The 26,037-nt window shown below is 41.0% G+C and overlaps 2 protein-coding genes across 2 annotated transcripts; one reads left to right on the top strand and one right to left on the bottom strand.

Moving 5' to 3' along the window:
• On the bottom strand, positions 1-8,997 carry LOC137268553 (arylsulfatase J-like). Its single transcript, XM_067803122.1, has 14 exons — positions 8,795-8,997; positions 8,195-8,306; positions 7,742-7,793; positions 6,949-7,052; positions 6,591-6,694; positions 5,767-5,858; positions 5,405-5,506; positions 4,582-4,645; positions 2,963-3,060; positions 2,545-2,681; positions 2,206-2,273; positions 1,657-1,786; positions 1,135-1,277; positions 1-173 (listed from the first exon to the last, which is right to left on the bottom strand). The coding sequence occupies exons 1-14, from the start codon at positions 8,952-8,954 to the stop codon at positions 1-3; spliced, it is 1,539 nt and encodes a 512-aa protein (XP_067659223.1). The 5' UTR covers positions 8,955-8,997.
• Positions 8,998-12,928: 3,931 nt separating this feature from the next.
• Positions 12,929-22,139, top strand: LOC137268776 (uncharacterized). Its single transcript, XM_067803353.1, has 4 exons — positions 12,929-14,110; positions 15,422-17,286; positions 20,326-20,521; positions 21,828-22,139. Exons 1-4 carry the CDS (start codon positions 12,929-12,931, stop codon positions 22,137-22,139), a joined length of 3,555 nt encoding a protein of 1,184 aa, XP_067659454.1.
• The last annotated feature ends 3,898 nt before the right edge of the window (positions 22,140-26,037 follow it).

The following is a 26,037-nucleotide window of genomic DNA, read 5'->3' as shown; positions in this document are numbered from 1 at the left end:
TCAGCACCACCCTGGGGACCACACCCCACTGTGTAGAGATGGTTCAGCTAGTATTGAGCATTGCCGCCTTTGTGCCGGGACCATCGTTTTACGGTACTGGTTAATCTTCAGTTTCATCTTAGCGACCACTACGGGTTTTTTCAGGGCTATGTTCCTCAACTCTATGGGGTCATCTGAAACAAAAACACTAGAGACTATACCCCATTTTAAGTTCGCTTTCATGTTCTGCAGCTGTTCGGCGTTAAGCTGCCAATACAGCAGCTCTGTCATGATCATAAGTCTTCTAACCTGTAAGGTAATACAGCTTTGTGGATGTTGTAGTCTTATCTGTCAGGTAATACAGCTGTTCTGTGTTAGGCCTTCTTAACTCTCAGGCAATGCTGCTGTTGCGGATGTTGTAATCTTATCTGTCAGGCAATACAGCTATTCTGTGTTAGGCTTTCTTACCTCTCAGGTAATACAGCTCTTATGAGTGTTGTAATCTTACCCCTCAGGTAATACAGCTCTAGTGAATGTTGTAGCCCACCTGTAAGCCTCTAATGTAATACAGCCGTTCTGTGTTAGGCCTTCTTACCTCTCAGGCAATACTGCTGTTGCGGATGTTGCAGTTTTACCTCTCAGGCAGTACTGCTGTTGCGGATGTTGTAGTTTTACCTCTCAGGCAATACTGCTGTTGCAGATGTTGTAGTTTTACCTCTCAGGCAGTACTGCTGTTGCGGATGTTGTAGTTTTACCTCTCAGGCAATACTGCTGTTGCAGATGTTGTAGTTTTACCTCTCAGGCAGTATTGCTGTTGTGGATGTTGTAGTCTTACCTCTCAGGCAATACTGCTGTTGCGGATGTTGTAGTCTTACCTCTCAGGCAATACTGCTGTTGCGGATGTTGTAGTCTTACCTCTCAGGCAATACTGCTGTTGCGGATGTTGTAGTTTTACCTCTCAGGCAATACTGCTGTTGCGGATGTTGTAGTTTTACCTCTCAGGCAATACTGCTGTTGCAGATGCTGTAGTTTTACCTCTCAGGCAATACTGCTGTTGCGGATGCTGTAGTCTTACCTCTCAGGTTATACAGCTCTTGTGAATGTTGTAGTCTTACCTCTCAGATTATACAACTCTTGTGAATGTTGTAGTCTTACCTCTCAGGTTATACAGCTGCTCTGGGTGGTCCCCTGTAATGTAACTCTCGACACGCAGTGGTTCATCTTCTGTGGTATTTTGAGGTTTGTACCAGTCGTTATAGGAGCCTGCATAACCGAGGATGAGTTTGTAATCGCCACATCTGCAAGAACAGAGACCTGTCTATTGTATTCACCAACCTCTGAAACAACAGGCATGCTGCTATTGTAGTCGTCATATCTAAAACAACAGAGACTTGGTCCATTACAATTCTGTGAAAGGAAGACAAAATAACGATTTTTATAATGAAGACAGATAATGGTGAATAAAATGACATGATGACTTCAGATCCACACGTGCTGACTCAGAACACAGATTGTGATCAATGTATTCGTAGTTAACCAGTACTTTGACATAGTTCATATTTTCACAAAATAGTTACCAATCTACGTTATTTGAGGCTTTTTCGGTATTTTCCGTTTACCGTGGGTAATTCTCTTCAAATTAAATGACCCAGTGGGTCTCATATAAACCCCCCTCACCTTATCGCCGCAGTACCAGCGTTGAGGAAATCGGACTGAACATCGTCCAGATTGTAGACGAACTCTGTTCTCGGAGAAGGCGACCCGGTCCGAATGTTCTCCCACAGATTTATCCCGTCTATGTCAGCTTCTGTAACAATACCACGTTGTCATGGTGACGTATCATGGGCAGCCACATACACAATCGGAAACACGTTCTGATTCCAATGTTTGGAATAATGCTGAACAGACATTGTGAACAAACGCCTTGTAATGTTCTACGAAGGTATTCTTGCAGTTTCTAATTCCCATGGCGCCAGGAGCATTTATACAAAATGGAAACAATGACACGGCGTTCTTATTCCCTTGAAAATGAAAAAAAACCCACAATAACAGAAGACATACAGAATGTTCAAGATGGCCATGCTGAGAGCGCCTTTTGTATGAACTCAGTCGTGGCGACCTATAATTCCCAATCAGAAATGGAGACGTTGCTTATATTCGCTGGAACCATTAGATTTCACCATGTTGAAGAAGATTATGTTGAGTGTGTCTGTTGTATAAACTCACCTGGCATTCCACCCCCTCCCGTCGCCGCTGCCATCAGGGTCGGCCGCCAGTCCACGACGTGGACCAACCTACAACAAAGACGTCTTCAGTAACGACATCACCTTTAGAGCTCTTATACCAAGCAACTGACCAGTATATCTTCAAGCATATACACCAGTCTACTACAAATAGGTCTTCAGTAACGACATCACCTTTAGAGCTCTTATACCAAGCAACTGACCAGTATATCTTCAAGCATGTACACCAGTCTACTACAAATACGTCTTCAGTAACGACATTAACAATAACGACGTCCCATGTGATCCGTCACAGTTGACCAGCACCACAACAACAACTGACCCGTCATAGGTGATCCCCGTCTTCTGCAGCCCAACACCGTGCAGGAAACTGACCGATCGGTGACCACCCTCCCAGACCGAAAACTTGGCTCCCCTTAGAGGAAAACTATTTCCATGGAAACGCATGTCGGGTCCATTCTGCAAAAATGTACAACTCATCATCTTTAAGGTAACTGACGCGTGGTATGATTCCTTAATTACAGAATACATCGGACCTCTGATTGAAAATATTACAATGATTATACATGTAGCACAGGGTGTGAGTTCGAATCTAGGATGGCACTCAACTGAAAAAAACACTAGAATTTGCATTTTACAAAAAAAAGTGTAATCCCAAATATATATCTTATAAATAATTACAGTGATGACAAAAGGGTTGATATACATCTGTATTTCAGAAGCAGCCATGTTCATCTTACGTCAGATAAGAACAGTATGAGTGTGTTGTCCATCATGCCACGCTCCTTCAACGCCGCAGTGACGTTGCCAACGCCTTCATCCAGAGCCGACACCATCCCTGCATGAGGGAAATGTTTCACTGTCAGAGATAGAGCCTTGTCCTAGACTTTGGATAACTACAAGTTGGGAACTATGTAAGTTGTAGGATTCATTTTGTATGTTTATTTCATATACAACGAGTTGAATTTCGTTTAAACACGCCAGTATCGTTCTTAATGATGTGCACGTGAACAAGGTCGTGGTAAAATTCGAAATGTATAGTAGAACATGTCAGCGTATTGCTGTACATTCCAGCCAGAACGAACGTTGTCCTGTTTTAGACTCAATTAAACATTTTAACTGAGACGTCAAGACGAAAACGCCCGCGTGCAATTGACGTGTTGGAATTTGGAACAAAAGTGAGCATTTCGCCACGGGTTCTTAACATTTCACAGTCAGTTAATAACAGATTAAAATCAAGATACTGAACAACGGTATGTTTTCAGAGAAGTCATGGTCAGCTGTGGACTTCCCAGACTCGCACAACAGATGGAATGAGCGTTTTCATGCCGTTAACAGAACGATCACTAGAGGGTGACTCCGTAATGGTGCGGGACAGGATCACTGACAGGTAGAGAGCTAATACTTATGTTACTGAGCAGTATGACAACATCCCGGAGCACGGGTGGCACACGTCGATGTGCACGTAGGTTTGTTTCGGGACAATAGTGAGTTAGTATAGTTTTACGCCGATTTTAGAAATAGTCCAGTAATGTCAGCGAGGGACACCAGAAATGGGCTTCACACAATTTACCCTTGTGGGAAATCGAACCAGAGTCTTCGGGGTGACGACCGAACTCTTTTAACAGTGGGTTACCCCACCGGCCCTAATAAGGCAAGAACACACAGGACTCAGTCCAGACCTGTCACCTATTGAATGTGTCTGGGATATTTTAGAACGGCGCTCACCACTATCTAACACAGACTACTTTTAACGAACTTAGCACAGCCTTGATGCTCCACTGATGCATAGGTGGGAAAACCTTGGGGTCAACTTTGTGTGACTCTTTCCGTGTTGGCACAACCCTTAGTGTACAGTACACACCCAGTGCACTTAAAAGAACACATGAATCCGTTGGTATATAATCCGAAGGTGGCCACATGGATCCGTGGACACACCTAATTGCGGGTACACCAGCGTGCAGTAAACTTCGACAAAATGCTGTGGCTGTGTGTCCCAGTCTACCCTGCTGTGAATGGGTGCCGCGTTAGGATGAGAAGGCCACATTAACTCAGTGCGGCTACTGGCTGCAAGAATTGTACACTCCCAATGGAGTTGAGATTGATAAATTATACGATGTGCCGTTGAGACTGAAATCCAGTGATCGAGGGAAAAACTAGTTACGTGGATACATGCGTTACTTAAATATCCAATGATAATAACACTATCAAACGTTGTGACACCTCCTTATTGAACATCCTCTGCTTTACAATGGTATGTAACAGTGCCATGAGTTGGTTTGTCTGAATTATGACAGGGTAATTAATATCGTCAGTCTCAACTATGAGAACACAAGGGTTGCGTGAATGCATGTCCTACCACAATAGGTCCGTCTTCCCTCGTTCGCTACATCCGGGTACATGTCTGTATACTTCTCCGGCACCTGGGCGGAAATACGGAACTAGATGAGTTAATGAAGTCGGTCCAAGACTGTATGGATTCTCAGTACTATATGGATAGGAATGACGAACAGAATGCTTGTCAAGGATTGAATTGGCCGTCATGTGGTTAAAGAAAGTAGACACGCGGTAAGATCTGTCTTTTCTCTTTTAAGGGCTCATTGCCCACTTGCCATTCGCCAAGGTTTCAGCAATGAGTCTAACAACATTTCACGTTCACTTTACCACCGTTGTTTGTACACTACCCACCAAAAGGTTTGGCTCACTTAAAGCACTCACTATATGTTATGTATATATGTATATGGTTACATGGAAGAGAGATTGTTCCTCTAACTTCGGGGAACCAACTGCAAATCGTGTGCAGATGAACTGTACAAGGGTTACTCACCAAATTGTTGAAAATACCGGGCACGTGAACAGCTGCGTTTTGGTACAAAGCTTTGTTAAGAATTCACCAATTTTCACTGAATTTCATCATTTAGTGAACTCATTTGTTTCACAATACATCATTTCATTTGCAAACAGTGTCTTTAAACAGTATGGAATATTTTGCAAAATCTAGTTTAGAACGGTTGACAGAAGGAAGTGGTTGCATTTACAGTTGTGAGTATAAACGTTGATGGATAGTATATATAAAACTGGCTTTGATATAGACATGAACGGAACACACAAATATGCGAAAACTTAATGTCTATTCAATGTTTTGTATTTAAAGTTTAACCAGGTATTTGAAGGCATGGTACCTGTAGAGGGAAATGTGGGTTCTGAAGGGACAAATACAAGAAGAGAGGTGTCGAAGTATTGTGTTGATTAATCACGTCAATGGCCCGATCTGTGAACATGTGCTGAAACAAGAGTATTAAATATGTGATTCTTATAATTCAATATAAAACGTTTGTTACAGTTCATAGTTCTTAGCATTGATCATTGACCTAAAACTGGATTACCGTCGAAACGTTTTGAAAAGCTACCGTATATTAAAGTTTGTGCTGAATTATTCAGTGTTCAAATGTTTTAAAAGAGTTGAAAGATGACTATAGTGTGTACAACAATGAAATGTAAGAATTTGTCCATGTCGGGTTAAAGTAGTTAAAAGAGCGGCTACTGTGGAGTAAGAGATGTCGCGGGACGACGTCCAGGCTGGATGGATGTCGTCACGGAGATCCAGGAAGGGGTGCCCGGAGAACTCGGACTCATCTGAAACAAACACGTCCTGCATCACTTCAAAATATAGTCCGGCGGTGTTTAGCTACGCTTTGGTTAGGTTCGTTCTTTCAGTCGTGTCTGGACCAAACAATCCAGTGGTTGACATTATGAGGCTCTATCTATCCCATGGAACAAGATAATACGTATCCACATTGGGCTTGTCAGCCATAAGTGTGCTTTCTTAAAGGACACATTTGCATGCCCAAAAGATTCCTCATTAAGACTAAGGATGTGAATCTGTTTCAGATCTGTTATTGAAAAGTGTACAGTCAGACCAATCCGTTTGTGCTTGCTAAGCACATTCTCAATTGCATTGAATGATTTTCAAACAGGTAAATCAATTTTTTCATAGAACTGAATTTTGTTCTTTCAAGAATTGTCAAGGAAATTCATTGAGGTTGTTCAGAATCACTGTAGGTATTGTAATTCTACGTGCAAATCACAAGGTGCAGCGTGTATGGAGCAACCCACACAGTGCAACCCACACGGTCCAACTTGCATGGAGCAACCCACATAGTGCAACCCACAAGGTGCAACCTGTATGGAGCAACCCATACAGTGCAACCCACAAGGTGCAACCTGTATGGAACAACACACACAGTGCAACCCACAAGGTGCAACTTGTATGGAGCAACTCACAGAGTGCAACCCACAAGGTGCAACTTGTATGGAGCAACCCACACGGTGCAACTCACATGGTGCAACCCACACGGTGCTACTCACATGTCTTGGAGTAGTAGTCCAGGGCCCCGGAGTAGTATCCGAAGAAGGAGTCGAACCCGCGGTAGGTGGGAGTACACGCCCACTTGCAGAACCCAAGGTGCCATCTGAGGACAGGACGATGTCCATGACATACGATCAGCATGACGGAGCAGTCAGACTTATCATATTGTGCAGAAACATTTCGAGACGAAACAAAAACTAATGCGAACATTTGAAAAAACTGAGAAAACGTAGATTTGGCTGATTTCTACCAAGACAGTCCGCCAGAAGTATATTGACCATTGAGTGTGGTCGTTGTGTGCTTGATCTTAGATGGTCAGTAAATGATCACTCATCACTCGTTAGTCACGAATCTTACTTGCCAACAAGGTGTGTGGAGTAGCCCTGCTGTCGGAGATCCTCGCTCAGCAGCCGGTGTTGCGTGGGGAGGCAGGCGTTGTCAGTCGCCAACAGAACGCCGTGCTGGAACACAGTATGGAATGCTGTAAGGGATATTCTTATCATCCCAGATTCTCCAACCCTTCACATGGTAGTTCTCCTCCACAGGTCGAGATCGTAAATGTCCCTCGCAGGATTCCATATAATGTAACTGATGAGAAATGAAATAATCTGGTTTATAATGGTGCCAGTGGTGCTAATAGTGCTATAGACAAAATTTATTCAGATAATCTTGGATATCATTACTAGAACACTCTCTAGTCAAAAGTTATGTATCCTTTGAGACACAAAGCATAGCATACTCTAGGTTCTTATTAGCTCACGGGGAACAAGCGCTAAATGATAGGTAAATGGAGTGATGAAAAAAGCGCAACAGTATTCCATTTACTGAATGCAATTAAGGTGACATACAAGGGTGTATGGTATGGCCTATTCTCTTAACATGCCAAACTGGCGAATGTGTGAAAACGGCACATATTTGCACTCAGATATTGTTGAAATATATACATGTATATATATATTTGCTGCTCTTGCTGTAATAATTTCGAGCTCAGTCTATAAACTCCGCTGTTAAACCACATAATAACTATGTAGTTGCATTTACAAAAAACGCGAGGATAGTTTCATAAAGACGTGAAGCCATTTCTATTTGTGTCCACGTGAATTTCACCAAAATAGGGTTCTTGAATAAACAGACAAGTGGAATATCACACCTGCATTCCCGTCTTGAATGGGTATCTGCCAGTCATCAGGGCTGATCTTGTTCTGGAAACAGAGCGTGTTTTGTAAGCACCATGGTCACCACTAGAGCAAGACAATGAACCGGGATATTTTTTCAGAGTACGAAAACGGGTTCGTCTTTTTCACTGATCCTCAGGGTCTGTGTGTTCCCATAAATGAAAAGCGTTATAGATGAATTATGAGGTGACGTTGTGTTCCATTCCTAGGTGGGTTGAAACCCGCTGTGCAGTTAGTTTCGGTTCTCACCATCGCGTTACCACAGGAATAACGTTCAGCAACTTGATTCAACTCACTACATCACTGAACTCACGGTGTACATTATAGACTGTGTATAGGACTGGTTCAACTCACTACATCACTGTACTCACGGTGTACATACAGACTGTGTATAGGACTGGTTCAACTCTCTACATCACTGTACTCACGGTGTACATATAGACTGTGTATAGGATTGGTTCAGTTTGACGCCTTGTGCCGCCAGCCGGTCGATGTTCGGGGTCTTCATGTTGGGGTTGTGGTAGCCAACATCGTTCCATCCTGCAGGATATAACATACGGATAATATATTCAGTTGTGGTCCATTCAAAAGGAGATGATATAGTGGTAGTTGAGTTCCATCCTACAGGAATCGTCATCCATGAATATCACACGAGTGGCAAGGGGATGGTTGTCAAAATGTGGCACGACGGCCGTATCCAGAACTTCCGATTTGTCCCAGGTACTAAGATGAGATCACGTGTCCATATGATTCCCAGAGCAGGTTACATGTGCACGAGAATCCCTGTTAAGGTACCATGTCCACGTTATTCCCTATGTTCATGTTCACTTGACCCATATACAGATACGTCATATCATCAGCCCGTATAAGATACTCGTCTAAACCATCAGCCAGTATCAGATACTCGTCTAAACCATCAGCCAGTATCAGATACTCGTCTAAACCATCAGCCAGCATAGGTTCCACACCTAAATCATCGGCCAGTGTAAAATGCTCACCTAAACCATCGGCCAATATAAGATACTCACCTAAATCATCAGCCAGTATAAGGACAATGTTTGGTCTGACGTGACTCTCACTCCCAGCTGCAGCTGTAAATAGCATCTGGCTGAAGACCCATATACAGCTGTAGATCTCTCTTAGCCAACTTGCCATAGAATCTCTTCGCACACGGGGTCTCTCTGACATGTGAAGGCGGTGACTGTATACACACCAGCAACAGCTACGCCACACGGTGAAGCTACTGCACAGACGACGACTACACACAGCACAGTTCCACAAACAACTCAAAATGAAAAGCAGCATGACATATTTGTTTAATAAACATAAACAAGTTTCAATGATTGTATCTTATGTATGACAAATGATGTTAGCTGTAACTTCATCATGAGCAGTAGAAATGCACAGAGGTCAATGTTATTAACACAAAGTCCCTTTGTAGATCAAACTTTGTTTGGGGAACACCTGTGACCGGTGATAAATAATGTAATGAATATATGTATGTACTGAATGTAATACATCCAGATAGTATCTGTGTACATTCTATGGTAGTGTTATGTGGAGTGTAGGATGGCACATATCAAAATCAGCATGCGTTATTAGGGAGGGAAATGTTTTATTCAGAAGCGACACGTGTTAATATTTTTATATGTAAGTAGTCTGTATAGGGGGTGTTCCATTTAGGGGTGCTATTGTAAAGGAACCATGTTGTATGATTGTATATGGACATAAAAATACATTTCATTCACAGGGTGTTAAATTTATGTCAAACACGCCAATTTCGGGCGTGCTCATAGTGTGGATAAAATTCAAAATTAGAAAGTTCGATTCATGTCACTGTGTTGCTGTACAGTTCAGTGATAACGCCAGACTGAACGTTGTAATCATATTGTTTTAGATTAAACGGGTGTTTTCTCATACTGTGCCTTTCCTGCCACGCGCAGCTGTATGTTGGAATCTGGAACGAGACTCAGCAGAAGAACTGAACAAATCATGCTTCACTAATCAAGACTGTATGTGACTCTGTATGTGACAACAATACGTCTATCACCTGTCATTGTCACGTGCAGTAAACACAACCAATGCCAGAATACAAGAATGAAATCTTGTCTTATATTGGCTACATCAATGAGAACAGTCATTTCAATCACACCAATACTGTTTCTATCCCCTCAACATCAGCTATAGTACAGAGCACAATTGTCATAAACATTGATGTTCCAAATATCAACTGCATCATTAGTATTTGAACCTGTGTGATTCCAGATAATGTTAATATAAAAACTATAAAATTTTTCCAAATTGTGAAAATGCTAAGGATGAAAAAAATGTTGATGAGGTTGGTGTTAAACACGTACGGGTGATATTGGTGTTGGGGTAACACACATAACATGTGATATTGGTGTTAAACACGTACGAGTGATATTGGTGTTGGGGTTACACACATAACATGTGATATTGGTGTTAAACACGTGCAGGTGATATTGGTGTTGGGGTAACACACATAACATGTGATATTGGTGTTAAACACGTACGGGTGATATTGGTGTTGGGTTTACACACATAACATGTGATATTGGTGTTAAACACGTGCAGGTGATATTGGTGTTGGGGTTACACACAAAACATGTGGCATTGGTGTTAAACACGTATGAGTGATATTGGTGTTGGGGTTACACACATAACATGTGATATTGGTGTTAAACACGTGCGGGTGACATTGGTGTTGGGGTAACACACATAACATGTGATATTGGTGTTAAACACGTACGAGTGATTTTGGTGTTGGGGTTACACACATAACATGTGATATTGGTGTTAAACACGTATGGGTGATATTGGTGTTGGGGTAACACACATAACATGTGATATTGGTGTTAAACACGTACGAGTGATATTGGTGTTGGGGTTACACACATAACATGTGATATTGGTGTTAAACACGTACGGGTGATATTGGTGTTGGGGTAACACACATAACATGTGATATTGGTGTTAAACACGTACGGGTGATATTGGTGTTGGAGTAACACACATAACATGTGATATTGGTGTTAAACACGTACGGGTGATATTGTTGTTGGGGTTACACACATAACATGTGATATTGGTGTTAAACACGTGCAGGTGATATTGGTGTTGGGGTAACACACATAACATGTGATATTGGTGTTAAACACGTACGGGTGATATTGGTGTTGGGGTTACACACATAACATGTTATATTGGTGTTAAACACGTACAGGTGATATTGGTGTTGGGGTTACACACATAACATGTGATATTGGTGTTAAACACGTACAGGTGATATTGGTGTTGGGGTAACACACATAACATGTGATATTGGTGTTAAACACGTACGGGTGATATTGGTGTTGGGGTAACACACATAACACGTGATATTGGTGTTAAACACGTACGGGTGATATTGGTGTTGGGGTAACACACATAACACGTGATATTGGTGTTAAACACGTACGGGTGATATTGGTGTTGGGGTAACACACATAACATGTGATATTGGTGTTAAACACGTACGGGTGATATTGGTGTTGGGGTTACACACATAACATGTGATATTGGTGTTAAACACGTACAGGTGATATTGGTGTTGGGGTTACACACATGACATGTGATATTGGTGTTAAACACGTACGGGTGATATTGGTGTTGGGGTAACACACATAACATGTGATATTGGTGTTAAACACGTACGGGTGATATTGGTGTTGGGGTAACACACATAACATGTGATATTGGTGTTAAACACGTACGGGTGATACTGGTGTTGGGGTTACACACATAACATGTGATATTGGTGTTAAACACGTACGGGTGATATTGGTGTTGGGGTTACACACATAACATGTGATATTGGTGTTAAACACGTACGGGTGATATTGGTGTTGGGGTAACACACATAACATGTGATATTGGTGTTAAACACGTACGGGTGATATTGGTGTTGGGGTAACGCACATAACATGTGATATTGGTGTTAAACACGTACGGGTGATATTGGTGTTGGGGTAACACACATAACATGTGATATTGGTGTTAAACACGTACGGGTGATATTGGTGTTGGGGTAACACACATAACATGTGATATTGGTGTTAAACACGTACGGGTGATATTGGTGTTGGGGTAACACATATAACATGTGATATTGGTGTTAAACACTGTCGCATTTCATGCCCTTTTACAAAAGTTATTTGGGATGTATTTTGGTAGGGGCAGTTATCATCCTTAAGGTGGGAACATATCTCCCAAACACATCTTTTCATCCGTGTGGAAAGCATGCATTTAGCTTTCCAACTGCTATTTAAGGTCAGAATAGTTTAAGTTAATCACAGTTGAATTTCACTGTCAAGGGGAATCCTTAGGAGAAGGCCTTTTTGTGAGTATGCTTTTGTTTCTTTAAAGGAAGTTAAATGAGTAATTTGTCAATTGATGGTGAAGGTATAAGAATAACTGTTTTGTTGTAATGCTTTATCTTGTACACGTTTTGAGTTGCGTCATGGACATTATTTTCAGACGTTTATTATCTTAGATGTATTGATATGGCATATTGTTGGGTTATCACATGACTAGCAAGTAGGTATTTTGTTATTTATTTCAGGCTTAAGGGGAATTGCTCCTACATCTGATTTTATAACTCAAGTAGTAGCTTCCGTGATTCTGGAAGGTGACAAGACTTGTCATTTGTGCATCTACACGCCTGTGAACTGTTTCTGTGTTTATGGACCAGTTTCTGTCCTTGTGCTTATGGAAACCCAGTGACTTTGTGAACACTTTTCCTGTGGTTATGGAACTTTGTGTGGACTCATTATAATTGTTAGCCTTGCTATGTGGAAGCTTTTGCCTAGTTATTGTTACATTGATTGTTATCATTCTCTTGTGAAGAGTTCCTCCCCTTTAAAAAACAATCCAAAAGGAGGCTGTATGATAATAAATGTATGTAGCCTAAAAGGTTTGGTTTTCATTTGTGTCAATATGAGCTGATTATCCACAAGGTCTACTTTTGGTTTGTGACATTTGGGGGCTCGTCCGGGATATGATGATTTTATCATCTTAAATAATACCATAAACCAAAATTCCAAAGGAGGAATAGTTTCAGCCATATTGTTGCATTTGAAAATAAAATCGACTTAGCAATAGACATGTCAACAAAAGACTTGGAAACACTTGTCAAAATGGGGGAAAAGATGGGTTTTACAGGGGAGGATTTGTCTGCCTTTGTGGAGAAGGAACGTCAGGTTATAACAGCTGAGAAAGAGAGGATCCAGCATGAGCATGAACGTGAATTAGTCTTGCAATTAGAAAAAGAGCAATTGCTACTCGAAAGGGAGAAGTTACAGCGAGACGAGAGAGCTATGAGTAGGGCTCATGAGAAAGAAATGAAAGAGTTGGATATAAGTCAAGGCAGGCCTGATCATATTCCATTACCAGTAGAAAATAAATCTAAACCAAAATTAACTCCATTTGATGAGAGAAGGGATAATATGGACTCCTATTTGAATAGATTTGAGAGATATGCCACCTGTAATCAGTGGTTGGAGGAAGAGTGGGCCAATATCCTTAGTGCTTTGTTGACAGGAAAAGCTTTAGAAGTGTATTCCAGATTGGATTTTGATGCAGCAAATGATTATCAGTCCTTAAAGCAAGCTCTTCTGAGAAGATTTCATCTAAATGATGAAGGTTTTAGAATGAAGTTTAGAAATGCAAAGATTGAAGCTGATGAATCATGTGTACAGTTTATAGCCAGGTTACGGAACTACTTGAGTAGGTGGGTTGAATTAAGTGATACTGTCAAAACATATGATGGCCTATGCGACTTGTTGTTGAGAGAACAGTTCCTTATGACATGTAGTAGACCATTGTCAGTTTTCCTAAAAGAGAGGAAATTAAAGAATTCAGTGGAAATGGCTAATGTGGCTGATCAGTATGCAGAAGCACATGGAGGTCTCGGATCCAGTGAGTCTAGAGATAGAACCTATAATGGTAGAGGTGTTCAGAAGGATTCAAGTTCAAATGTGCATTCAGGGGCATCTGTCAGGCGTAGCTGCTACATATGTGGTAAACCTAATCACTTATTTCGTGATTGTCCTGTAAGAAAACAGTATAAAAAGGAAACCTTTGTAGGGAATCAGAAATTGGGAGCAATCAAGGAAGTAACTGAATCAAGTTCAGTTGGGTCCTGTATGGATATGCGGACAAGATGTAGGTCAGGTCATGAAGTTGCATCTGAATGTGAGGTGATCCAAGGAAAGGATCTGCCACCTGCAGAAAAGGTGAATACAGTTGCAGAGGGGAAGGAGGCTAAGATGAATAGCCTACCAGTTGTGAGTTCAGTCTGTATAGCTGGAAACATGCCAGTTAAGACTGGTTTAGTTGAAGATTGTATTGTATCAGTGTTAAGAGATACTGGTTGCAGTACTGCAGTTGTAAGGAAATCTGTTGTCAACCCATCATCATTTAGACAGATCAGAAGGAAGTGCATTATGTTAGATGGTACAGTTCGAGAAGTCCCAACTGCAAGGATAAATGTAGACACACCATATTACGTGGGTTCAATTGAAGCCTTGGTTATGGACAGTCCTCTATATGATTTAGTCTTGGGTAACATTCCAGGAGTACGACAGCCAAATGATCCAAATGAATCATGGAATTTGCCGGGACATAAAAGTTCCATACAGCTAGCAGCAGTGGAAACAAGAGGTCAAAAGACTAAGAAAGAGAAACCTATTTCACCATTGAAAATTGCTGACTTAGATCTTGATGACATTACTCCAGGAACCATTGCGGAGCAACAAAACCTAGACTCATCTCTGTCATATATCAGGAAGAAATGTGGTCAAGGCTGTTACACTGACCGTAGTGGGAGCAAGATTGAATTTGTGCAACGAGCTCAGCTCTTGTATAGACAGTTTAGTTCACCTAAAGTGGAGAAAGGTCATTTGTTTACACAGTTAGTTGTTCCAAGGTTGTTTAGGAACAAGGTGCTTAAGCTAGCACATGACTCAACACTATCTGGTCACTTAGGAGTGAAGAAAAGCCTGGGTCGAATTCGCTCTAAGTTCTTTTGGCCAGGGATGCAGGGAGATGTGCAACGATATGTAGCCTCTTGTGATGTATGTCAAAGAACAATTCAAAAGGGTAGAATTTCAAAAGTTCCACTTGGAGTTATGCCACTGATTGAGACACCGTTTCGAAGAGTAGCTGTAGACATAGTAGGTCCCATCTCGCCTGTAACTAACAAAGGCAATAGGTACATACTTACCATGATAGATTTTGCCACCAGATACCCTGAAGCTGTCCCATTACCTAGTATTGAGACTGTACGTGTTGCTGAAGCCATGCTAGAAATCTTTACAAGGGTAGGAGTTCCATTAGAGGTGCTATCAGACATGGGAAGTCAGTTCACTTCTAACATCATGAAAGAAGTAAGCAGGCTATTGTCAATCAAACAGAGCACAACAACGCCCTACCATCCTATGTGCAATGGGGCTGTGGAGAGGTTCAATGGCACATTGAAGGCTATGCTAAGAAGGATGTGTGCAGAAAAAACAAAAGATTGGGATCGTTATATTCCAGCACTATTATTTGCATATAGAGAGGTTCCACAAGAGAGCACAGGATTTTCTCCTTTTCAGCTTCTTTATGGCAGGACGGTGCGTGGCCCAATGAGTATTCTCTATGAACTCTGGACAAATGAGAAGACTGAACCAGATGTCAAGAGTACTTATCAATATGTGGTGGAATTGAGAGAGAGGCTAGAGGACACCTGTAAGTTAGCCAAGGCTGCTTTAGGAAAGGCGGCAAAGAAATACAAAAAGTACTATGATGCTCGGTCAAAGGACAGGCGATTCACTGTTGGAGATGAGGTATTAGTTCTCTTACCTACAGATCACAATAAACTGTTGCTTCAGTGGAAGGGTCCCTACAAGGTCTCTGCTGTTCGTGGTCAAGCAGACTATCAGGTACAGATGGAAGATAAGGAAAGAATTCTTCATGCCAATTTGCTCAAAAGATATGTGAAACGTGTGGAGGGGAATGAGGGTACAGCATGCACAGATGCACTGGATGACAATGTGAATAACATTACTAGAATGCCAACACTTGAACATGTTGCCACTGCTGTGGTGGAGATGGAAGATGAAGATCATGAAATCACCACTTTAGAACTACCTACATCACAAAGTTCTGAGAAATATACTGACCTTCAAATAGGCCCTCTGCTAAATGATGAGCAGAAGAAGGATCTACAAGACTTGTTAGAGGAATTTCAGTCAACCTTAACGGATATACCAGGAAGGACCGACTTGGTATACCATCAAGTCAAGCTTACCTCTGATGCTCCAGTGCGGTCAAAACCATATCCAGTGCCTCATGTTAGCAAAGAACATATTGATTTGGAGATACAGAAGATGATCAAGCTTGGGGTTATAGAACCTTCTAAATCTCCTTATGCTTCTCCAGTTGTCCTGGTGCGTAAATCCGATGGCTCACTTAGATTTTGTATTGACTTCCGTAAATTGAATGCCATTACAGTCTTTGATGCGGAACCTCAACCTATTCCTGAAGAGCTGTTTACGAGATTGAGTACTGGAAAATATTTCAGTAAGCTGGACTTAGCCAAAGGGTATTGGCAGATACCCCTGGAGGAGGAAGCATGTGAGAAAACAGCTTTTGTAACCACTGAAGGACACTATCAGTTCAGAGTTATGCCGTTCGGTATGGTGAATGCTGCAGCAACATTTACCAGAATGATGAGAATACTGTTAGCAGAAATACCTAGCTTGGTAAATTTGATAGACGATATTTTGATCTACACGGAAACCTGGGAGGAACACTTGAAAGTCCTCCGACAGGTACTCACTAGAGTACGAGATGCCAAGCTAACACTTAGACCTACAAAATGTCAGGTAGGACTTGGGGAATTAGAATTTCTTGGACATGTCGTTGGAAATGGTTCTCTGAAGCCTGTTCCTGCAAAAATCCAGAAAATTAGAGAAACACCGGAACCAAGAACAAAGAAGGAACTTCGTTCCTTCATTGGTTTAGCAAGTTACTACCGCAAGTTCATCCCTGATTTTGCTGCAGTTGCTGTACCTTTGACAGACCTCACTAAGAAAAGTAGTTCTAATCATCTGCGATGGGAAGCAGCACAACAGAATGCATTTGATACGTTAAAGAGCAAGCTCTCCACTGATCCTATTCTGAAACTACCAGACTTTACAAAGACATTTTTCCTGCGAATTGATGCTTCAGATGATGGAATTGGTTCTATTCTACTTCACAAACATGGAGAACAATTCTTTCCGGTTGCGTATGCCAGTAGGAAGTTGTTGCTGCGAGAGAGGAATTATGCGGTCATAGAACGGGAATGTTTGGCTCTTGTCTGGTCAGTTAAGAAATTTGGGACATACCTATTTGGTCAATCAGTCGTTGTTGAAACGGATCATCAGCCACTAGCTTTCTTGTCAAAGGTGAAGTTGCAGAATGCAAGAGTCATGAGGTGGGCTTTGAGCTTACAACCATACAGATTTACCGTCACATGTATAAAGGGAAGTGAGAACCATGGGGCAGATTTTATAAGCAGAGTTGCATGATTGCATAGTCATATGATCTACGGACATAACTTTCTATAAAAGAGCAAGATGTATAAAATAGTATACTTCAGCATACTATGTTTTCTATTGAGGGCCTAATGTCACATTTCATGCCCTTTTACAAAAGTTATTTGGGATGTATTTTGGTAGGGGCAGTTATCATCCTTAAGGTGGGAACATATCTCCCAAACACATCTTTTCATCCGTGTGGAAAGCATGCATTTAGCTTTCCAACTGCTATTTAAGGTCAGAATAGTTTAAGTTAATCACAGTTGAATTTCACTGTCAAGGGGAATCCTTAGGAGAAGGCCTTTTTGTGAGTATGCTTTTGTTTCTTTAAAGGAAGTTAAATGAGTAATTTGTCAATTGATGGTGAAGGTATAAGAATAACTGTTTTGTTGTAATGCTTTATCTTGTACACGTTTTGAGTTGCGTCATGGACATTATTTTCAGACGTTTATTATCTTAGATGTATTGATATGGCATATTGTTGGGTTATCACATGACTAGCAAGTAGGTATTTTGTTATTTATTTCAGGCTTAAGGGGAATTGCTCCTACATCTGATTTTATAACTCAAGTAGTAGCTTCCGTGATTCTGGAAGGTGACAAGACTTGTCATTTGTGCATCTACACGCCTGTGAACTGTTTCTGTGTTTATGGACCAGTTTCTGTCCTTGTGCTTATGGAAACCCAGTGACTTTGTGAACACTTTTCCTGTGGTTATGGAACTTTGTGTGGACTCATTATAATTGTTAGCCTTGCTATGTGGAAGCTTTTGCCTAGTTATTGTTACATTGATTGTTATCATTCTCTTGTGAAGAGTTCCTCCCCTTTAAAAAACAATCCAAAAGGAGGCTGTATGATAATAAATGTATGTAGCCTAAAAGGTTTGGTTTTCATTTGTGTCAATATGAGCTGATTATCCACAAGGTCTACTTTTGGTTTGTGACAAACACGTACGGGTGATATTGGTGTTGGGGTAACACACATAACATGTGATATTGGTGTTAAACACGTACGGGTGATATTGGTGTTGGGGTTACACACATAACATGTGATATTGGTGTTAAACACGTACGGGTGATATTGGTGTTGGGGTTACACACATAACATGTGATATTGGTGTTAAACACGTGCAGGTGATATTGGTGTTGGGGTTACACACATAACATGTGATATTGGTGTTAAACACGTACGGGTGATATTGGTGTTGGGGTAACACACATAACATGTGATATTGGTGTTAAACACGTACGGGTGATATTGGTGTTGGGGTTACACACATAACATGTGATATTGGTGTTAAACACGTACGGGTGATATTGGTGTTGGGGTTACACACATAACATGTGATATTGGTGTTAAACACATAACAAGTGGTATTGGTGGTAGTGTAACACACGTGACAGGTGACATTGCTGTTAAACACGTGACAGTTGATATTGCTGTTGGTGATACACACATAACAGGTAATATGAGTGTTAAACATAAAACAGATGATATTGGTGTTAAGCACATAACAGGTGATATTGGTGTTGATGATACATAACAGGTGATATTGCTGTTGGTGTTAAGAACGTAACAGGTGATATTGGTGTTACATGCGTAACAGATGATATTGGTGTTAAGCACATAACATGTGATATTGGTGTTAAACACGTACGGGTGATATTGGTGTTGGGGTAACACACATAACATGTGATATTGGTGTTAAACACGTACGGGTGATATTGGTGTTGGGGTTACACACATAACATGTGATATTGGTGTTAAACACGTACGGGTGATATTGGTGTTGGGGTTACACACATAACATGTGATATTGGTGTTAAACACATAACAAGTGGTATTGGTGTTGGGGTTACACACATAACATGTGATATTGGTGTTAAACACATAACAAGTGGTATTGGTGGTAGTGTAACACACGTGACAGGTGACATTGCTGTTAAACACGTGACAGTTGATATTGCTGTTGGTGATACACACATAACAGGTAATATGAGTGTTAAACATAAAACAGATGATATTGGTGTTAAGCACATAACAGGTGATATTGGTGTTGATGATACATAACAGGTGATGTTGCTGTTGGTGTTAAGAACGTAACAGGTGATATTGGTGTTACATGCGTAACAGATGATATTGGTGTTAAGCACATAACATGTGATATTGGTGTTAAGCACATAACAAGTGATATTGGTGTTACACACACAACAAGTGATATTACACTTAAAACATAGCAGGTGATGTTGCTGTTGGTGTTACACCCACAACATGTGATATTGGTGTTGATGATACATAACAGGTGATATTGCTGTTGGTGTTAAGAACATAACAGGTGATATTGGTGTTACACGCGTAACAGATGATATTGGTGTTAAGCACATAACAGGTGATATTGGTGTTAAGCACATAACAAGTGATATTGCTGATACACAGACAACAGGTGATATTGGTCTTAACCATGTGAGGCTGTTTCCAGTAACTGGACAGCATCGCCTTAACGGAACAGCGATCAACCCCAGCGTGCGCTTGCCCGTGGACTTGTGAACTGTGACGCGTGAATGTATTTCAATTGTACTCAGTCTTGTCCTTGTCTTCGTCCAGTACATGTCGTCTGTTGTATATTTGTGTTTAGTGGTATGTGAGTCTGGGATCAAAACAGAGAAGTCAACCAGTTATATCTAAATACATATGCAGTTAGCATGAAATTCACTCGCTGACTCAAATCCATGCTTTCATGCTAAAGTTCTGCCATGGTACAAGCGACTGAGTGATATAAAAAGGTGAAAAGAAGTATTCTCATTGCTTTCTTATCGACGCATCAGTAAGTGAACAGTGCTGAAATTGAACTTTTTTGGACATACCGAGGCGTAGGCTTTCTGAAAATGCCAGATGGCAGATTATTGGTATGCATGAAGCTGGTTTGTCCTGTTGCAGCATTGGGTTCAGTTTGAATGTCAATCACACTGTCATCAGTCGCCTTGTAGGGAAACATGCAGCCACTGGTTACGTCAAGGATCGTCCACGATCAGGAAGGCCCAGGAAGATCACTCCCCGTGATGTCCGTGCCCTAGATCGCCTGGTGAGACGCCGACCCATGACCAATGCCAAAGATCTCAGAGAACAATGGAGAGTGGGTGTTCGTCTCTAAACCAGCACCAGTCCGTCCAATTAGAGCTCCCTTATTCCCTGATAGACACAAAGCTCAACGTTTGGCGTGGCGTAAGAAGCCCTGATCTCAACCCAGTTGAGACTTTATGGGACCATTTTGGGCGTCAAGTTCAAGTAAGGGATCCACCTGTTCAAAATCTACAGGAATTAGGCCATTCATGACGAATGGCAGAGGCAGCCAGTTATCCGCGCGAGGGGAGGGTACACCAAATACTGATGTCACCATTACTGTTGGCTTAGGATTGCACAGTGAACATTTTTGGAGAACTTTGTGCATTTTGGACCACAGATATTGTCTGTGTGGCCATACTTTTGGACATGATTATTGGCAACGTTTTTAGTGCCCCCATATGACCGTCAATAAATTACAGCCGAAAGCAGCAGCAGTATTGGTAGTTGATAGATTGACACTTTTAGATGGTTCATTTAATGAAATTATAACCATGTGTTTGGTTTCCATATCATGAATGAACAGTGTGTTGTGGTAAACACAATCTAATAGCATGAAAATGGGTGGTGCTTAATTAATGCTCGTGTGTATGGTTTGAATGTGTGTGGCTTAAGAAAGCACTTGTAATATAAGGAATTCTTAGCTCTTACGTTTTCTTCAAGAGACAAAAACTGACAGTTTAGATGATGTATGATATCAAACATGTCAAGTGTATTGCCACACTCACCCAAGTTACAGATTGTCCTAAAGACGATTGTGAAATGTTGACAACATTGATGATTGTGTTAGCAATGTGAAGTTTGGTGATCTTAGTGATAATGTTTCACCAAAGTTGAGAAATTCTGATGTTTTAGCTCACTTTCATGAGAAACTATTATATTTAACCCCTGAGCAGAGAGTTCAGATGTCAGATTTGATTTATGAGTTCTCTCACTTATTTCCTGATGTGCCTGGTCGAACTGATGTTGTTAGCCATGATATAGATATAGGTGATGCTGTGCCTTATCGGATGAATCCCGTGAAACGTGAAATCCTGCGGAAAGAGGTGAAATACATGCTGGACAATGACATTATTGAACCCAGTGACAGTTCGTGGAGTTCACCATGTGTTCGTGTGCCGAAGAGTGGAGGTGGTTAGCGCTGCTGTGCTGACATGAAAGCTGTCAATGCGCTCTCACGAACTGATTCGTGTCCTATTCCGAGACCGCCATATAGCTGGAATATTGCTGAACTCACTCACTCACCTATTCCGAGAGTGGACGATTGCATTGATCGCTTTGGTCAAGCTAAGCATATAAGTAAGTTTGACTTACTGAAGGGCTTCTGGCAGATTCCACTCACAGAACGTGCAAAGAAAATATCAGCATTTGATACACCACATGGACTGTATCAATACAAGATGATACCGTTTGGTCTGAAGAACGCTCCAGCGACGTTCCAGAGACTCGTCAACAATGTCACATCAGGCCTTGATCGTGTGGAGGTTTACATGTATGATGTCAACGATTATGACATGGAGTGGGATGAGTATCTGAAAAGGACTCGTGCTTTCTTCGAAAGAATGTCTGAGGCAAAGTTAACTGTGAATCTAGCCAAGTGTGAATTCGGGAAGGCACAGGTTGAATTTTAGGGCATCTTGTAGGGCACGGCCAGGGACAACCAGTTCATGCTAAGTTGAGGCAATTGTACACTTTCCAGTACCTCAATCTAAGCGAGAACACATGAGATTCTTGGGTATGCCTGGCTATTACAGATAGTTTTGTCAAAACTTCTCAGATGTTGTATTTCCACTTACCAACCTTTTTGGGAAAAAGGTAAAATTTCAGTGGGATAGCAGTTGTCAGAATGCTTTTGAAAAAGTCAAAGCCATACTCATGAATTCTCCAGTATTGCAGGCACTAACTTTTGAGAAAGTATTTAAGTTGCAAATAGATGCAAGTGATGTTGGTGCAGGTGCTGTCCTGATTCAAGAGGATGATTAAGGAATTGAACATCCAGTTTGTTATTTTTCAAAGAAATTTGACAAGCACCAAAGAAATTATTCTACCATTGAAAAAGAGACGTTAGGTCTTTTGTTAGCTTTATAACATTTTGAAGTGTACCTTGGCACCACCATTTTGCCAACTGAAGTTTTTACTGACCACAATCCCTTGACGTTTCTTCACAAAATGAATAACAAGAACCAGAGACTCATGAGGTGGAGTTTTAGTTCCAAGGGTTCAATCTTGTGATCAAACACATTAAAGGAAAAGACAATGTTTGCGCTGATGCACTTTCCTGGGTATAACTGTATGATGGCTTGATGCTGCTGTATGTATGTATCTGCATTTTGTCATAGTAATTCTGCAAGAGGTTTCTCATATTACTCATATTATTACATGTCATGTTATTATGTTATTATTGCTATGATTGTAACAGAAAGTTTCGCTGAAACTTTCTTTTCCTCAAGGGGGAGAGTGTTACGAGTGTGTATTTCCTGTATATTTTTGTTATTAATTAAGTAATAATTATTATTGGGTCACAACATTTAGTGTTTGACATAATATTTATGATGGGTCACACTCCGTATATTAGATGGTCAGCATTTTTAAGATTTTGGTAGCAGGCTGTCCGGAAATGATCTGCCCTTGTATTTCTATAGTGTTGGCGATGGTCGTATGTGCCCGAACTTTCTGGAAAAGACTGAATACATATATAGAGGCTAGTTGCCGTATTGAGACTGGAGTAATATCTTTGTGCATCTGTTAAGGCCTGATCTACAGCTGCCTGACCTCTCGCTGTGTTACATTCTGCATAACTGTTTCTCTCTCGCACTAAGACTTTGGTGAGTTTGCTGTATTATATTTTGTGACCCATTGCCTTAGATTTTGTCTCATTTGCATTGTATTTGAAATCGGTATTGTGAAAGTGTGTATTGTGACTTTGTGTAACTTGCTCTCTTTGATAATAATAATATTTGAATGTTTTAGACTTGTCTTTGTTCTGTTTTGCTGGTTCACAGCGGGTTTCTTACATCGTTTGTCACGGCAAATTCATAACCCTAAGAAAATTGATGCATTTACATATATCTACAACTCAAAGTTAAAACTGTAAGGAAATCAAGGGATCGGGGTATTGCAACAAGACGCAGACTTTCTACGTGTATTACCTATTCTGCGGATATAAATGATTATAAACTATGGTATAAATGTTCGAAATCACTGCAAGGTTTGCACAGTGATATGTATATTGGGAATGTTTACATCCCACATCAGGTATATACATGTACATAGATACATACCTACATACATACCTACATACATACATACATGCATACATACATGCATACATGCATACACACACACACACACACACACACACACACACACACACACACACACACACACACATACATACATATAAACTTGTGTTTGATAAAGATGTTAGAAGAATCAGATTAAAGTTGTCTACCATTGAGTGACTATGTGGATCTTGTGTGCGACTTTAGAACTAGTACCCGTGAAGGTCCCGGGGTAGAACAGGCCCATCCTTGAAATAAAAGGCGACTATGCTTGTCGTAAGAGGCGACTAACGGGATCGGGTGGTCACACTCGCTGACTTGGTTGACACATGTCATCGGTTCCCAACTGCGTAGATCGATGCTCATGTTGTTGATCACTGGATTGTCTGGTCCAGACTCGATTATTTACAGACCGCCGCCATATAGCTGGAATATTGCTGAGTGCGGCGTAAAACTAAACTCACTCACTCACTTTAGAACTAGTAACGTGTGGCTGCTGCCAGTACATTGATTTACTTCAACTAAACACAGCTGTATGACCGCAGACTACCATGGAATCACTGAATATTCCTACTGAAAGGTGTTCTGGTGATATGGAAAATCATAAAAAAAACATTGCAACTAGATTGACTGACATGTGCAAAAAGTCTTAATATGCTTATATGTAATGGTAGGATGGAAAAAGACAGGCTTGTTGGCAAAACCACACGTAAGGTTAGACCAATTGTAGATGTTAGATCATCAGTACTGCCACTCCCTCTAATCAATAACTCAAATATTTAACAATTCTCACCTCTTTTCTCCAATGTTCCGGTATCCCCTGATTTTATACTGCTGGAAATTGCTAAAAGTGGAGTAAAACTATATTTGGAGTGAGCCTCGTAGAATCCAGTGTTTAGAACAGAGGCGGATTCACGAGAAGTTAATGAATTTGACTTTCCATTATGAAAGGCGTGACAGGCTGTATAGGAAGCTTGGTCCAATCTTGTAACAAAATCTCTGAGTTCGAAATCTATATTAGTGTGTGGATTCTGTCCCTGTAACTGTCGCGTGAATGAAAGTTGCGATGCAGACGATTTGGAGATTTTACGTGCGCTTACTGACATTTTGCGCACTTATAACACGGAATGAAAGCAAGGAAGCAGATCATGTATTTATGTCAGTAAGTATGGATCTACGCCTATTTGTACCGACAAGCTTACCCTGTCCGTCTTGTTTTAGACTGTAACTTGTGTTCACAGATATAGGATTAGGATACCAAGGGTTAATAAATATGTAAATTTAGATGCTTTTACGTGTTAGTTAGTGAGTTTATGTTTACGCCGCACTCAGCAATATTCCAGCAATATTTAAATAATTGAGTCTGGACCAGAGATTCCAATGAAGAACTCGCCATGTCATTACTTACAGGATTTTAAACACTGATTACTCGCAAATTAAGACTAGACAGCAATATACACAATGATGGCACCATTTGTTAAAGCTAAATTTTTAAAATATGGAATCAGGTGTCTAATGTTACAGACTGGCACAAATATAGGGACATTTAAAATTCTAGTAAAAGTAAAGATTTAATTGAAACGTAGATCAAGATTCTGTCAGGTAACTCATTCGGTTTTGGTTGAAGAAACCTGATGGCTTATAAACATACACGGCAAATTTTGATTAACCTTACTGGTTCTGACGGGTATCCTTGGGGAGATTCCCTACACTGCTAGGTCACATATCTAACATACAGTGAATTAAGAAGTCGTAAATATTATTATACAAAAGAGTTTGACATACACTAGGTTCTCTTTGGTGAACTCCTTGGACTGTCACTGAGTACAACAAAGAAACACGCACGCACGCACGCACGCTACCAGATAAGGACCATTTCGGCTCAAACTAATGCATACGACATTCAGTGACGACTGGCGAAATATCTGCTCGTCTGTCACTGACTGGCACCCATCACAACTCCATATATTGATGGTGCCGTGGGGTAGCGTAATTGCTAAAGCGTTCATCCTCACACCGAGACCTCGATTTCCATCCCCACATGGTTACAGTCTGTGAAGACCATTACTGGCATCCTTCCGAGATATCGTTGGTAGCTTTGCTAAAAGCGGTGTAAAACCATTCCCAGTTACTCACTCTGTACATTTAATTACATGTAGATCACGTTCCAGGCATGTGTAGACCCGTGAAGGCAGAATAGGCCTTCAGCAACCCATGCTTGCTATAAAAGGCGACTATGCTTGTCGTA

The sequence above is a fragment of the Haliotis asinina genome, chromosome 16 (genome assembly GCF_037392515.1).
Source record: "Haliotis asinina isolate JCU_RB_2024 chromosome 16, JCU_Hal_asi_v2, whole genome shotgun sequence".
Classification (NCBI taxonomy): Eukaryota; Metazoa; Mollusca; class Gastropoda; order Lepetellida; family Haliotidae; genus Haliotis; species Haliotis asinina.
Note: the sequence above shows the minus strand (reverse complement) of the source record. Positions and strands in the feature narration are given on the sequence as shown.

Coding starts and splice junctions, on each gene's coding strand:
- LOC137268553 (XM_067803122.1), bottom strand. CDS start 8,954: ATGTCAGAGAGACCCCGTGTGCGAAGAGATTCTATGGCAAGTTGGCTA. Junction 4,646..5,404: donor ACCCACATTTCCCTCTACAG/GTACCATGCCTT, acceptor ATTTCCGCCCAG/GTGCCGGAGAAGTATACAGA. Junction 1,787..2,205: donor GGGAGGGGGTGGAATGCCAG/GTGAGTTTATAC, acceptor GTATTGTTACAG/AAGCTGACATAGACGGGATA.
- LOC137268776 (XM_067803353.1), top strand. CDS start 12,929: ATGTCAACAAAAGACTTGGAAACACTTGTCAAAATGGGGGAAAAGATG. Junction 14,111..15,421: donor AGATGAATAGCCTACCAGTT/GTGAGTTCAGTC, acceptor TCTCCTTTTCAG/CTTCTTTATGGCAGGACGGT. Junction 17,287..20,325: donor CAGAATGCAAGAGTCATGAG/GTGGGCTTTGAG, acceptor GTCCTGTTGCAG/CATTGGGTTCAGTTTGAATG.